This window comes from Schistocerca piceifrons, chromosome 1 (genome assembly GCF_021461385.2).
Source record: "Schistocerca piceifrons isolate TAMUIC-IGC-003096 chromosome 1, iqSchPice1.1, whole genome shotgun sequence".
NCBI classification, from domain to species: Eukaryota; Metazoa; Arthropoda; class Insecta; order Orthoptera; family Acrididae; genus Schistocerca; species Schistocerca piceifrons.
In genome coordinates, this window is record NC_060138.1 from 1098828396 (window position 1) to 1098844609 (window position 16214).

A 16214-nucleotide genomic window follows, 5' to 3' on the forward strand; every position below is an offset into this window, starting at 1 on the left:
TCGTATTCCTGCAGCAAATGCGCTGCTTTCGTGTCGTGTAACTTTCATACTTTTCAATTGGCTGAGGACAGCCATAGCTGAAGACAGAAGAACCACCACGAACGGAACTGGAGATGGGAGCAAACTGCAGAAAACAATGGATATGCTACTGGGATTCCCACATTCCGTTAGTATGGGTAATATACCCATCCTGCTAATTTCCATGCACACAAAGGGAATCACTGTAGATAATAGGCACAGTGGCTATAGACTCACAAATAACGCCAAATAATTCGAACAAATAACAAAATATAACAGAAAAAAATTCTGTCTTTCAAGGTGTTTCGAACCGTTACTATAAATTCACCATGCTTCCCAGCCCTTCCCGTTCACCATTACACTATCAGTGGTATGTCAAACAGCTTGCTTGCAATTATTCCTACATAAAATTTATGTATATGTCTAATAACTGTCACTCTACGCCTTTTTTTATTCAAAATGTTGTAGGCTTACTTGCGTTTCTTAATATGATTAATGTACATGAGCAGAGAAGCGTATGTTATAAAAAAAAGTGTAATTTAACGGAATGATTTTCACATATTTATTACTTTGAATGTGAATAGTAGGCGTTGTTTTATTGTTTGGTTAGTGTTTATAAAGCAGATGTTACGTCATTTCGGAATAGGGCAGTCAGCTAGAAACGAAGCTTTATTTTCGGATATCTTAAGCTTCATGCTATTGGTTGTCAAAAAGATTTCGACACTCCTGAAAGTGTTTCATGAAGTGGTATGTTGTGTTTCAGTACCTGTGCCGAGCCCGAATCTCGTCCGACACAGAGCGGAATGAAACATCACTGTTTCGATACAACTAGTCCGTTCCAAGCACTGGTGGACTGAGACAGCCTTATTTTGAGACAACGATAGTGTTTCTGTGTCTGGCTCGAGATCGAATCGGGTCCGGTTACCCGAGACAGGGGCGGAATGAAACACCACTGTTTCGAAACAGTGAACCACAGCCGTTCCGGAACACTGAAACAGTTCCACGTATCGATACACTGTATCGAAACATAGAAACAGTGGCCAAGTCTACTTGACAGTACTCGTGACAGCTTGGCTGCAGTCCCACGCGAAACGGAAATCCAATGAGGTTCCAGCAAAAGCGGAAGAATACATAGTGCAATGTTTACATAGGTTTATTCTTATGATGAACGGATTATAGATGCTAAATCAGGACTCTAAGGGGGATGAGGCAGTACTTCCCAGGCCATTATGTCGATGGATTAACAGGTTAGCTGAGCAATATGAGGACGTGCATTGTCTTGTTGGAGAATCACACCTCTCCTCTGAGAACATCATCATATCTCTCTCTCTCTCTCTCTCTCTCTCTCTCTCATGGCTGGCTTCACTTGGTTTAAAAGCATATCTGAGTACTACTGGCTGTTCACTGTACGCTGCTCTACGAGATATTCACAGAAAACTGGACCTTCAGCTTTCCTAAACACCGTCAACATGACTTTTCCTGCTGATCTTGGGTTTTGAATTTTTTCTTGACAGGTGAGTTGGTGTGCTTCCACTCCATGCTTTGTCTTTTTGATTCTGGCTCTTATTAGTGAACCCAAGTGTTCATCACAAGTTAAATTTTGTTGAGGAAGTGCTCACCTTCTCTTTCATAACGTCCCTTTAGCTCTGTGCACGCTCTCAGCCTTGTTTCATTGTGTAGCCGCGTCAACTCCTTTGGAACCCATCTTGCAAATGTTTTGCAATACTTCTTACAGATAATGTCATGAACTGTACCAGTACTAACTTGAACCTTATCAACTGTCATTTCCACAGTCACACGGTGGTCGGCACGAATGATGTCATTAATTCGACTTTCAAGTGAGGGAGTTGAAAATGCAACTGGTCGGTTAGAACGGTGTTCGTCAGTCACCGAGTCGCGACCATTTTTGAACTGCTCTACCCACTTGTAAAAATTTGCACTGTTCATACGAACTTCACCATAAACTTCAGACATTCTACAGTATATATTCGCTAGTTTCTCGCCTTCAGCGAGTAAAAAACGAATAACAGAATGTTGTTCAACTAATGTGGACGTTTCAAGTGGACTCGCCATCTTGAAATGTATTTTTGAGGTTATAAACAAAGCAAAGTTGATACATCAGCTGGTCAGGGCTCATGACAGTGATGCCAACTTATTCCAGTGTTTGCCCAGCTACTGCAAATTCCTTAGAGGTTTGGCTGATGACATTAGAAGATTTGGAATAGAAAGAAAGAATAACATAGCGGAAAACATTAGGTCCTATCAGGAACAATATAACAATTGGGTTAGAAGGCCAAATAAGGAAGCCATAAAATTACCAAACTTGCCCTACTAACAGTTTTTTGCCGAGACCAATTTGTCTCTTTAATTATTGAATGACCCTCGTACCTTACTTCATACAACTTATGTGGTATTTAGAAAATGGGAACATAAAATTTCTAAGCAATATATAAATCATTGCGAAGCTCTGGCATTTTTTCATAAATCAGTAGCCACGCAAGAAACACAAATTTCACTTAACAACTTTTGCTAACTGATGCTGACCAACCTATCTGTAGGGGTTCCTTAACTGCACGATTCTTGAACAGGTTCTCGCCACGTTGGAACTCGTCGGCGCTGCCATTTGCTAAGCAAGAATACAGCCGGATGTCCTCCTCATTGTCGGGGAAGCTCCAGAAGGCAATGCGGAGTTGCAGCTGTTCGGGTACTGGCGGGAAAACGTGCTCCACCAGCTCGAAAGGTATGTGTGCTGCGACACATCTCGCCGACAGTTCAGCTAATGGCGGCACTTGGAATCCAGTAGCATCTGAAAACGACAATCACATATCATCAAAAGTGTTCTTTATATATCCGCAAAGTCATTGGCTGAGAGCATCGGTGAGCACATGATTTTCCGTACAAAGTTTGATATGATCTATTTTTGTCACACTTTCTCAAATGTTATTACACTTAGAAGATGTTCTTTTTATTAGTATCTTTCAATACAATGTTGAAAAGCAATTATGTCATTGCATAAGGAAATAATATACCTATCTGCTGTATAGATGGTACTCAACAAGGAAAATAACAGACAGCTTAACCAAAAAAGTTTAAGATGAATTCTTAGAGGAGTTAAGTGCCTGAAATTATGTATATATAACATTATGTTTTGGGTTGGGATGGCGAGGAAGGGAGAAATTGACCTTTAGTAGTTATTTGTGACTGACAAGAAAGACCACCACCAGCAAGTATTTCACTGGTTATACACTAGTGTAAATTGTGATACAGTTGAGTTGCCAGACGGCCATATTAAAAAAAAAAAAAAAAAAAAAAAAAAACAACAGTTGTGCACATGCCATGGCAATGATAAACAAATGTTTTCAATTCTAATGTCGACATCTATTCTCTGCAAACCCCTGTGAAGTTTATGACAGAGGATGCCTGCCAATGTAGTAGTGATCAGGGCCTTTTTCCGTTCCATTCATACGTATAGTATGGGAGGGATGATTGATTGAACACCTATGTGCAAGCTGTAATTATTCTTATATTCTTCAAGTAATCCCTATGGTATTGATACAAAGGAGGTCGTAGTATATATCTAGATACATCATGTAGGACTGGTCTTTGAAACTCTCGTGGGATAGTTTGCGTAAACTTCTGTAACGTCAGTTTTTTCAGCTCTTCTATTATGCTCTGCCATGCAACTTATTTTAATCAAATCCCGTTTCAAAATACAGTTAAGCATGATTGGGAGGCATAGCTTCTTTGTTCTACAATGGATCTTTCTCTTTCTTCGTGAACTCTAAGGAATTCTAGTTCATATTCTCTCTCCATTTACGAATGTAATGATGGTCACTAAAATTCTGCAGCTGCATCTGTCCAGTGCCAGATTCTGCTTCAAAATGTTGTTTAAAAAAATTGAGACTGCAGTACCAAGAGCATCCATTACGTTTTCCACATACAGGTTCTTACAAAGAATGTAAAGCTTTTTCAACTGACTCCTATACGATCAAGTCCTGTGTTTCAGCGTTTTCTACTGCGTTAGTTAATTAATTCAAAAATAAACAGTACTCAGCACTTTAGTTGGTTACCAAGTAAACCAAACAACTTCAGCAGAAATGTTCGAAGTATCAGCAGTGAAACAGATTTCGAAATTGTCTCTCTTTCATAGGAATATACCAGGTTTAGCACCGTATCTTCGTACAATGACGAAGTACCACATATTCTGTACCGATTCCCTAATGTTAGGCTACATCGGATTTTGGTTCAGCGTCGTACGGTACGGCGCCACGATCTCGGCGGAGACGTACTGCGGTTTGCATGAGTCGCAGGGGCTCAGCCATAAGCTCCATGCCGTCTGCTGAAATTTGATATGCGTGCTTTTTTGGAAGGTAAAAACTTTTACAACCCAGAAAGAAAATATCTACAGCAGCAGCTCAAATTTTAGTTCCTTTCGCTTTCTCAACATGTTAATCTCTCTGCTTAAATTTTCCGCATGAATTTGACAGTTGCTCCACGACAACGTTGTTTACGTTCTGGTACCTATCGTATGTAAGACTTTCCGAGACTTTTATTACTACTTCGATTTTTCGGTTATACAGTCAGTTATTTCATCCAAATTGGTTTGGTGAAAGTTTTTATTGTTACAGAAGATAGTACTAGCAAGGAAAGTCCTTCAACAAATATCCAGAAAGAAACACTAGCTGAGTGTCCTATGACAACCATATGTCTTGACACTATAGGAGGCTACCATTCGTTCTTATGCATCCTTCAGCCCTCTCTCCAAAGAATTACGAACTCTTGCGAAGGCAGTTGGCGCAGTCGGATTTGGAAACATGCAATCGCACATGTTCCTATAATGTGTATACGTTGTCGGTGGGTGAGGAATACAGAAATGACTTTAAATGTCCTCATAGTTAGGAATCTAAGGGCATACAAATACAGAGACTACACAAATGGACCTCTTCTGCTATTCCCTCGCTCCTTATAGTATTATGTACGGTAATGACGTCCCCAGATGTGAAATATGACGTGTTGCCCCGTCATGCATAAACTTACGTCCGTTGCCTTTTTGGAAGGGTAGCATTCTCTAACTACGAGAATAATTTCTCGAGCAGAAACTGGTGATGAACAGCACCTGTTAATTTGCCCGGTAAAGTGTATGACACTACTAGTCTGTCACCCACATTTTCTCCCACACATTGATACTGAAGCGAACTTGACATGGTATCCCTTGCACTATATGCGGACGACACCTCACTCTGCGCGCGTTCGCCACTGCTTAAAGGAGGCATTCAACGTCCTGGAGACCTGGGCTACGAAAGGGCGCCGTAAGTTCAATGCCACTAAAAGGCAGGCCATCATAATAACGCGACGTACAGTGCCCATGGACCTTCAGCCGCTGCCAATCGTGGGAGGCCCCATCCCATGGTCTCGCACGGCTAAATATCTAGGAGTACCTCTCGATAGGCACATCGCCTGGAAACCGCACATCCGTGAAGTCCGGGGGAAAGCCCATGCACCTTTGAAGGCGCTATATCCCTTACTAAATCCTGAATCAACGCTTCCACCACACTGCGGAATTACGTTACATCTAGCACTGATCTGACCTGTGCTAGAATACGCGTCTGCAGTGTGAGGGAACGCAGCCGACACACAGACACGTCGGCTCTACGGGGTGCAAGGGAGAGCTCTGCGACTCGCCGTGCACTTTCCGCGTGCCTACCAGACCAGGGCCTTGCACGAGGAAACAGGGATCCACATGATAAGGGATGGCATAAAACAGACTGCCCGACGGTTCCACGAAACATCGCGGCAGTCTGACAATCGGCTCATTTCCAGTCTGGGAAACCAGAAGCACCGACAACGGACCACAAGGTGGCCCGACCTGCTTCGGCAGTGAGATAGGCAGTATACAAACGCATCAATGCTCCAGACGCAGAGAGGAAAACCACAAACGTTAGGGAAATAAAACACACTTAGAGCGAACACAGGAATAGTTATAAAAACAGACAGTAAGGGCTCTCCTTTAAGGAAAAGAGGCAGGTGATGCCTTGCTTCCACGATCGCCCGATGTTTTGTGCTTGCCCATGGTTGCTGTGGTAATTTGTTATCCTACCCTGTAAATCCTGTTTCATCCGTAAACAAATGGTGTCGTATATTGCACACAACTTTTGAAACGTCCATCATTTCTGTTCTAGTAAGTTGACAGCTTTGAACGTTTCACGGTTTTCATTTGTTTTCTTTGTCGAGAGCTTCACAACGGTATAGCGTGTAGTTTTAGTGAAAACTTATTACGAATGTGGTGAATGTTGTCCAGAAACTGTTCCTTATCTCCGTGGAATGTTTGGTCAACGTAATGCGCAAAAGAACTCGACTGAGATGAGAGTGATTACTAAATTTGAGAAAACTGGTGGACTGTGGACATTAAACCTTCGGGGCGTTCTCCTGTTAGTCGTTCTGCGGAAAACATCGTCATCGTGAATGATAATGTTGATGTAATTCCGATGGATTCTATTCGCCGACGTTTACAACAACTGGATATCCCCAGAAACAACACGATCCTATAATGCAACGAATTCTGAAAGAAAATCTGCGCTCTTGGGCTCCTAAAATCCAACTGACAAGAAATGAAGCCAAGTCAACAATTAAAATCCCCGAAGTTTAAGGACTCTCACCAATTTGATGGGGTATCTAGCAGGAATTAAAGCACTGTGCGCTTATGTTAGTCCAGTGTTTAGCCATATTCGTATTTTTTTCTTTGGAACGGTCAGTTTCCAGAACGATTAAAGTACTCAATAACAGAAGCTAATTATAAGGAAAGACAAAGATATAATACAGACAATTTTAGATGTATTTCTATTTCATCGAAATTTGCAAAAGTTCCTGAAAAGGCTGTTATACTCCTATAAGGGTAACTGAGCATTTCAATTTACATAATTTGTTGTCAAACGTACAGTTCGGTTTCAGAAGAAACTTAATAACTGAAAAAGTTATATTTTCTTTTTTCCGTGAAGAACTGGAAGGATTAAATAAGAGGATGGGAACGTTGGGCGTCTTCTTTGATATAACAAAGGCAATTGATTGTGTGGATCACAAAATTTAATGCAGAGGTTGGGTGCGCCATTATAGACTAAGAAGAGTAGCTCACATACTTTAAGAATAGACAGCTGAAGGCCATTCATCAAAGCAAAGAGAACGGCTTTGAGATGGCGTTTGACAGGCACGGTTGGGAGGGGGGGGGGGGGGGGGGCGTGATTCCTCAGGGCACAGTACTGGGACCACTACTGTTTCTTACATAACCTTCTAATATGACAGGTGATTCTAATGCGTGTGTTTTTCACCAGACGCGTTTCGCTTTATCGAGGTAAAGCATCAAATACGAGAACTTAACTTCATGGCTTGTAAAAAATGAATTGATGTCGAAACATAGTAAGACTCAGTTTTTTTTCAGTTTCTAATACACAATTCAACTGTAAGTGACTGATCAGTATGCCTGAAATGTTTACGTGTTCAGATAGATGGTAAACTGTCATGCACAGTTTATCTTCAGGCTCTTGTTCAAAAATTGAATGCTGCTATATTTACCACTAGAACAATATCTGCAATACGTGAGGGTTCAACACGAAAACCGGAAATTAGGCTTAACATGCTTACTTTGATAGCATTATAGTTTAACCCTTCCCATTCACTTCCGTTCAGAAACGCGCAGTTCGAGCAATAACATCGCAAACCTATCGATCTCCGTTCAGGAGTCTGGAAATTCTGACCTTGGTCTCACAACATTTGTTCTCTTTTATGCCGTATGTTGTGTAGCAAAATGAGTTTATTCCCATGAATGACTAGCTATTACCCAGTTAATATCAGACAGAATTCGACCTGCAATTGAATCGCATCTCCTTTACTCTTGTGCAGAAAAACGTGCAGCACTCTGTCTGCTGCATCCATTTTCAATAAGCTACTCCTAGAATTAAAAAGGTCTTAGCAGTAAACCTTAAACCTCGCACATTCAAGTCCAAACTGAAGAATCTCCTCAGAGCATTGCTTCTATTTTGTCGGAAATCCCTTGAAAATCACAGGTAGCATGCACTGCAATAAGTAATAACTTCATCAATACATTTTTACGACATTAGGCACTTAAAAGTCGCGTTCTTTATGGGACACCCTTTAAAATTCAAGATGTCACTTGCAGATTTTCAATGGACCATCTTACAAGAGAACCTCCACATCGCACCCCCCTCAGATTTAGTTATAAATTGGCACAGTGGATAGGCCTTGAAAAACTGAACTCAGATCAATCGAGAAAACAAGAAGAAGTTGTATGGAACTATGAAAAAAGTAAGCAAAATATACAAACTGAGTAGTCCATGTGCACGATAGGCAATAACAAACACAACTTGAGCTTAGGAGTGCCGTGGTCCTGTGGTTAGCGTGAGTCGCTGTGAAACTAGAGGTCCTTGGTTCAAGTCTTCGATCGACTGAAAATTTTACTTTCTTTATTTTCGCAAAGTTATGATTTGTCCGTTCGTTCACTGATGTCTCTGTTCACTGTAATAAGTTTAGTGCCTGTGTTTTGCGACCGCATCGCAAAACCGTGCGATTGTTATTGAAGTCGCGAGCTATATTTGCTGGATTCATATTGCCCACGAAATACAACTCACGTATTTAATGCACTCTCGTCCAAAGTAGTGAACAGTAAACTGCCAGCCAGGGAGCCTCGTTTGCAGGAATACTCTCTCTTCCGTGCGCGGTAGTCGACTGACGTGTGTTTCGATGTTTGTTTAGGTGTGGCGTCCCCATACTACGGCGCAGTTACCTCGCATAGGACGGACAGACGGACAGATAATAATTTTCTGAAAATAAAAAATTAAAGTTTTAGTCGATGGAGGCTTTTAACCAATGACCTCTCGTTCCGCAGCCGCTCACGCTAACCACGGGACCACGGCACTCTTGTGCTCACATTGTCCTTGATGTTGCCTATGTTGCGCATTGACTACTCAGTTTGTATATTTTGCTTATTTTTTCATAGTTCCATACAACTACTTCCTGTTTTCTCGATTGATCTGGATTCAGTTTTTCAAGGCTTATCCACTGTGCCAACTTATAACTAAATCTGAGGGGGGTGCGATGGGAAGGTTCCCTTGTTAGAATCCACTGGCAGAATTCTTATCTGGCATAGTCCTCTTTTGGCGCGAGAACTTGCGCACGATCTAAGCTATGTGGAGAAAGTAACAGCTCGTGGAGAATTAACGATACAAGGTCATGGTTCATGCTTTCGGCAGGTCCGGGTCTTTGCACACTTGTTTCAGGATCATCATTTACTTCACGTAACGGTAGCTCCTCCGTACATTGCGTGTGAACAGTGAGGGCCTATACGGTCCGTTGGCCTTCCTATGAATGACGTGTGCCTACCAATTAACCCATGCAGAATACCCTGTCTCCATTTCCCATCTAGAGTAACACCCTCACCTGGAGCAATACACCGTCCGCACAAAAATTCCCGACACTGATTTTATTTCTGGCGCATAAGCGTCCGCAGTGCACTGTAATTACGATGGCAGTAACAAGTGAAAACAAAGGATCTGCATTCGACAAGTGAAGTGTGAGCAGCAATGGTAAGTACCGGATTTGCGGTCAACGTTGTTATGTCACAAATTGTAATTGAGTAATTGAACGACATGTGTAAATCAGGTGTCCACCAGATCTTCCAGAATACTTTGAAGAAAAGGAAGAACAAGTGCCAAGTTTGTCCCAGACGCTTTGAGTTCCAAACAGAAACAATGAAAATGATGCAAGGATGCCTGCAGCCTCTTGACTGAAATGCTAAATGAGGACAGTTCTCTGAAAAATAAACATCACAGGTGACGAGAATGTGTTTTATCAATACGATTCTACCGCAAATTGACTAAATGCAGGAATTCACTTATTTTTTAATGAACCCAGCCTTTAAACATTTTGGACTGACGGGGTAAGAGTCCATTCACAGTTTTGAAAGTTCATGTTTCATATAGCCACTACTTTTGTTCTGATGCTTGCAGAGTCTAAACCCCACACGTATGGAATAGCTGAGGTACGAGACAGATGTAAGTGCGATGCCTGACAAAAGCATCATCAGTGGGCTATGCAATGGACAAACACAACAAATACGAAATGAGCAAGAAACATCTACAGAAGACAATCTATATTAATGCGTGCTGATTGCTTTCGATACAAATAAAATAATGGCCCATAACTCAACATGTATTTTTTTCTTACCTCACGAAAGGGTGCAAGGACTCTACAATGAGACCTTAGTAATGTGACAAGTCTTTCCACCTTAGCAACGATTTATTTAAAATTTCCGTAATTCTGGAATTACCTTAATGTTTTATAGAACAACATCGTGTCCAGTGATAATTAAACACAACGTGTACTCAGCGATGAACATCCAATGGGTCAAAGGTGTGATAATGAATCACAGTACAAATCGCACAACGGTGGAAAGGCATCTGGACGAAATGAGATGCCTGTAAAATTCTACAGATACTACCAGAAAGAACTTATTCTCTTTCTAGTAGCAGTTTATTGTAGGTCACTAGAGTAACGAAGGGTATCAAGGGAGAGGAAAAAACAAATGCAGGTCATTCCCATTTTCCAGATGATCGTCAGATAGATGATTATATAATTATTGAAATATATCTCTGGCGTTAATCGAATGTATAATTATGGAGCACGTTTCGTACTGGCGTATTGTGACGGATTTGGAAAACGAAAATCTCTATAAAGATCAACAAGGGTTCCGTAAGCAGACATCTTGCGCAACCAACTTGCTCTGTTCGTCCAAGAAATCGAAGGCGCCGTGGACCAGAGAGTATTATAGGGCAGTTAATGTTAATAAATGCTCTAGCGGATAACGCTGAAGCCTCCGTGAGGCTACGAATGCCGGACGTTTGCCACACTTGCCCCTTCGCCAGGTAGCTTGAGCAGCGATCCCTCAGATAAGGGACGCCCTTCCTCGTACTACTGTCCGCTTTCAAACCGCCGTCTCCACATCTTACTCGATACAACCAGTACGTAAGGAACCTTCTTCGAAATCTTGGCGAAATACACTTTCCCAAAATGAAATATTTATAACTTTTGGCAAACGAAAGTAATTCTGACGATAATGTCAGTATGTAATTAGTTCTGCCAAGTATAAAGAGAGATCCCTCTGTCTGTACGATAGCTTCCTTTCACGCGTATTGATTGCGATAGAAACAGTGCATCACCATGAGAGCAACAAGAAAGGAATGATGTAAAGAGAATGCGAATGTACGCTAATCATTTCTTTCTGTTCACTGCATTTGTGCCTACTTTAATTACTACAACTGCATGCCCAAAAGACAATAAGGAAAGAAGAAATGGGTATGTGAATGTTTGAAAAGAAGAACGACACACTCCATATTAATTTACTCTCTAAAATCCGACATCCCTTGCGGCGAAACATTAGTTAATAAAGTGTAGCGGGACAATGTTCAAAACATGACTGAAAGTACGTTCATAAACAGAGATAAGAACATCTATGATTGATATGTCATCTAAAGTCGACGTACAATATTAAAGTGCTAGAAATAAGGAAATGAAGTAATATAGAATGCCCTGCTTGTAACGTACGTTGTTGTTCTACATTGTTTAGCTCTGGTATTTTCAGGGTCACAGAGAAAGCATCCTAGGTTGTGAAGGGAAAAGCTGTAATTGTAATGATCTGCACTGACATTTCAAAGAAAACTCGAGTCTCATCGCAAATAGGTACCCTACTCATACAATTATAGCCGGCCAGTGACCGAGCGGTTCTAGGCGCTACAGTCTGGAACCGCGCGACCGCTACGGTCGCAGGTTCGAATCCTGCCCCGGCCATGGATGTGTGTGATGTCCTTAGGTTAGTTAGGTTTAAGTAGTTCTAAGTTCTAGTGGACTGATGACCTCAGAAGTTAAGTCCCATAGTGCTGAGAGCCATTTGAACCATACAATTATAGTTGGCAGTGACTTCAATCTACCCTCCGTATGTTGACAAAAATACATTTTCCGACCCTAATGTAGACAGAAAACAACTTCCGTAATTTTTCTAAATGCTTTTTTAAAAATTATTTTGAACAATTAGTTCATGAGGCCGTCCAAATTGTAAATGGTTACGAAAACACACTTGACCTCTTGGCCACAAATAATCCTGAGCATCACGACTGTTACAGGGAGTAGTAAACACACCAAACACACAGTCGTAGTGAGGTTCAATTCCGTAACAAAGAAATTCACTAAAACTAAACGCGAAATACGTCTGTTTATAAAAGCAACGAAAAATTCGGTTGACGTCTTTCTAAGAGACAGTCTCCAATCCTTCCAAACTATGTAATTGAAGACCATATGTGGCTTAAGTTCAAAGAAATAGTATCAACAGCACTCGAGAGATTCATACCAAATAAATTAACAACAGACGGAACTGATCCCCCACGGTACACAAAACACGACAGAAAGCTGCTGCAGGAGCACCGAAAAAGGCCCCTATAAATTAGAAGAACGCAAAATCTCCAAGATTGGAGAAGTTTCACTTAGGTTCGAAATTTGGTGCGGATTTCAATGCGAGATGCATTTAATAGTTTCCACAACGAAAGTCTCTCTAGAAATGTGGCGGAAAATCCATAGAGGTTCTGGTCCTATGCTAAGTAAACCAGCGGAAAGGCTCAGTAAATACCTTTACTGCGGGTCGGGGGACGGTCGTGGAGGAGGAGGAGGAGGGGAGGGAGAGACAAGGGACCCAACCCTTCGGAGCAGGTAAAATCGTTGCAAATATCCGGCGTAGCAAATGTCCGCACACCGAGACTACTCGCAGGCGATGTTGTAGGGAAGGCTGCGGCCAAAATGAGGAAGACCTGCACACTATCGACGATTGGTGGAAAAGCGGCAGCTGACCCATAGAGTTGTTGTTGTTGTTGTTGTGGTCTTCAGTCCTGAGACTGGTTTGATGCAGCTCTCCATGCTACTCTATCCTGTGCAAGCTTTTTCATCTCCCAGTACCTACTGCAACCTACATCCTTCTGAATCTGCTTAGTGTATTCATCTCTTGGTCTCCCTCTACGATTTTTACCCTCCACGCTGCCCTCCAATACTAAATTGGTGATCCCTTGATGCCTCAGAACATGTCCTACCAACCGATCCCTTCTTCTGGTCAAGTTGTGCCACAAACTTCTCTTCTCCCCAATCCTATTCAATACTTCCTCATTAGTTATGTGATCTACTCATCTAATCTTCAGCATTCTTCTGTAGCACCACATTTCGAAAGCTTCTATTCTCTTCTTGTCCAAACTATTTATCGTTCATGTTTCACTTCCATACATGGCTACACCCCATACGAATACTTTCAGAAATGACTTCCTGACACTTAAATCAATACTGGATGTTAACAAATTTCTCTTCTTCAGAAACGCTTTCCTTGCCATTGCCAGCCTACATTTTATATCCTCTCTACTTCGACCACCATCAGTTATTTTGCTCCCCAAATAGCAAAACTCCTTTACTACTTTAAGTGCCTCATTTCCTAATCTAATTCCCTCAGCATCACCCGACTTAATTAGACTACATGCCATTATCCTTGTTTTGCTTTTGTTGATGTTCATCTTATATCCTCCTTTCAAGACACTATCCATTCCATTCAACTGCTCTTCCAAGTCCTTTGCTGTCTCTGACAGAATTACAATGTCATCGGCGAACCTCAAAGTTTTTATTTCTTCTCCATGAATTTTAATACCTACTCCGAATTTTTCTTTTGTTGCCTTTACTGCTTGCTCAATATACAGATTGAACAACATCGGGGAGAGGCTACAACCCTGTCTTACTCCCTTCCCAACCACTGCTTCCCTTTCATGTCCCTCGACTCTTATAACTGCCATCTGGTTTCTGTACAAATTGTAAATAGCCTTTCGCTCCCTGTATTTTACCCCTGCCACCTTTAGAATTTGAAAGAGAGTATTCCAGTCAACATTGTCAAAAGCTTTCTCTAAGTCTACAAATGCTAGAAACGTAGGTTTGCCTTTCCTTAATCTTTCTTCTAAGATAAGTCGTAAGGTCAGTATTGCCTCACTTCCAGTGTTTCTACGGAATCCAAACTGATCTTCCCCGAGGTTGGCTTCTACTAGTTTTTCCATTCGTCTGTAAAGAATTCGTGTTAGTATTTTGCCGCTGTGACTTGTTAAGCTGATAGTTCGGTAATTTTCACATCTGTCAACACCTGCTTTCTTTGGGATTGGAATTATTATATTCTTCTTGAAGTCTGAGGGTATTTCGCCTGTTTCATACATCTTGCTCACCAGATGGTAGAGTTTTGTCAGGACTGGTTCTCCCACGGCCGTCAGTAGTTCCAATGGAATATTGTCTACTCCGGGGGCCTTGTTTCGACTCAGGTCTTTCAGTGCTCTGTCAAACTCTTCACGCAGTATCATATCTCCCATTTCATCTTCATCTACATCCTCTTTCATTTCCATAATATTGTCCTCAAGTACATCGCCCTTGTATAGACCCTCTATATACTCCTTCCACCTTTCTGCTTTCCCTTCTTTGCTTAGAACTGGGTTTCCATCTGAGCTCTTGATATTCATACAAGTCGTTCTCTTATCTCCAAAGGTCTCTTTAATTTTCCTGTAGGCGGTATCTATCTTACCCCTAGTGAGATAGGCCTCTACATCCTTACATTTGTCCTCTAGCCATCCCTGCTTAGCCATTTTGCACTTCCTGTCGATCTCATTTTTGAGACGTTTGTATTCCTTTTTGCCTGTTTCACTTACTGCATTTTTATATTTTCTCCTTTCATCAATTAAATTCAATATTTCTTCTGTTACCCAAGGATTTCGACTAGCCCTCGTCTTTTTACCTACTTGATCCTCTGCTGCCTTCACTACTTCATCCCTCAAAGCTACCCATTCTTCTTCTACTGTATTTATTTCCCCCATTCCTGTCAATTGCTCCCTTATGCTCTCCCTGAATCTCTGTACAACCTCTGGTTCTTTTAGTTTATCCAGGTCCCATCTCCTTAAATTCCCACCTTTTTGCAGTTTCTTCAGTTTTAATCTACAGGTCATAACCAATAGATTGTGGTCAGAGTCCACATCTGCCCCTGGAAATGTCTTACAATTTAAAACCTGGTTCCTAAATCTCTGTCTTACCATTATATAATCTATCTGATACCTTTTAGTATCTCCAGGGTTCTTCCATGTATACAACCTTCTCTCATGATTCTTAAAGCAAGTGTTAGTTATGATTATGTTGTGCTCTGTGCAAAATTCGACCAGGCGGCTTCCTCTTTCATTTCTGTCCCCCAATCCATATTCACCTACTATGTTTCCTTCTCTCCCTTTTCCTACACTCGAATTCCAGTCACCCATGACTATTAAATTTTCGTCTCCCTTCACAATCTGAATAATTTCTTTTATTTCATCATACATTTCTTCAATTTCTTCGTCATCTGCAGAGCTAGTTGGCATATAAACTTGTACTACTGTAGTAGGCGTGGGCTTCGTATCTATCTTGGCCACAATAATGCGTTCACTATGCTGTTTGTAGTAGCTTACCCGCATTCCTATTTTCCTATTCATTATTAAACCTACTCCTGCATTACCCCTATTTGATTGTGTGTTTATAACCCTGTAGTCACCTGACCAGAAGTCTTGTTCCTCCTGCCACCGAACTTCACTAATTCCCACTATATCTAACTTCAACCTATCCATTTCCCTTTTTAAATTTTCTAACCTACCTGCCCGATTAAGGGATCTGACATTCCATGCTCCGATTCGTAAAACGCCAGTTTTCTTTCTCCTGATAACGACATCCTCTTGAGTAGTCCCCGCCCGGAGATCCGAATGGGGGACTATTTTACCTCCGGAATATTTTACCCAAGAGGACGCCATCATCATGTAATCATACAGTAAAGCTGTAGTAGAGTAGGTAAATACAATTTATTGCGAAGAGTTCCATTACTGTTCGATTACACTGTCGTACGAAAGAGTATCGAAGGTACAATATCTAGGATTGGTATACCAATCAGGTTCCTTTTAGAGTATGCAGACACAATAGCGCCTTTCTTAGCAATCATATACAACCGCTCACTTGACGAAAGGTCTTATCCTAAGGACAGGAAAGTAGCACAGGTCACACCAATATTTAGAGTATGCAGACACAATAGCGCCTTTCTTAGCAATCATATACAACCGCTC

General features: G+C 41.4%; 1 protein-coding gene across 1 annotated transcript in view; it reads right to left on the reverse strand.

The window, feature by feature from the left end:
• LOC124776007 (zinc finger SWIM domain-containing protein 8 homolog) overlaps positions 1-16214 on the reverse strand; it is a 511151-nt gene that overhangs the window by 145427 nt on the left and 349510 nt on the right. Inside the window, exon 2 of the mRNA XM_047250851.1 lies at positions 2567-2824. Within this exon, the coding sequence (XP_047106807.1) occupies positions 2567-2824 (258 nt within the window). The remainder of the gene's footprint in view (positions 1-2566; positions 2825-16214) is intronic.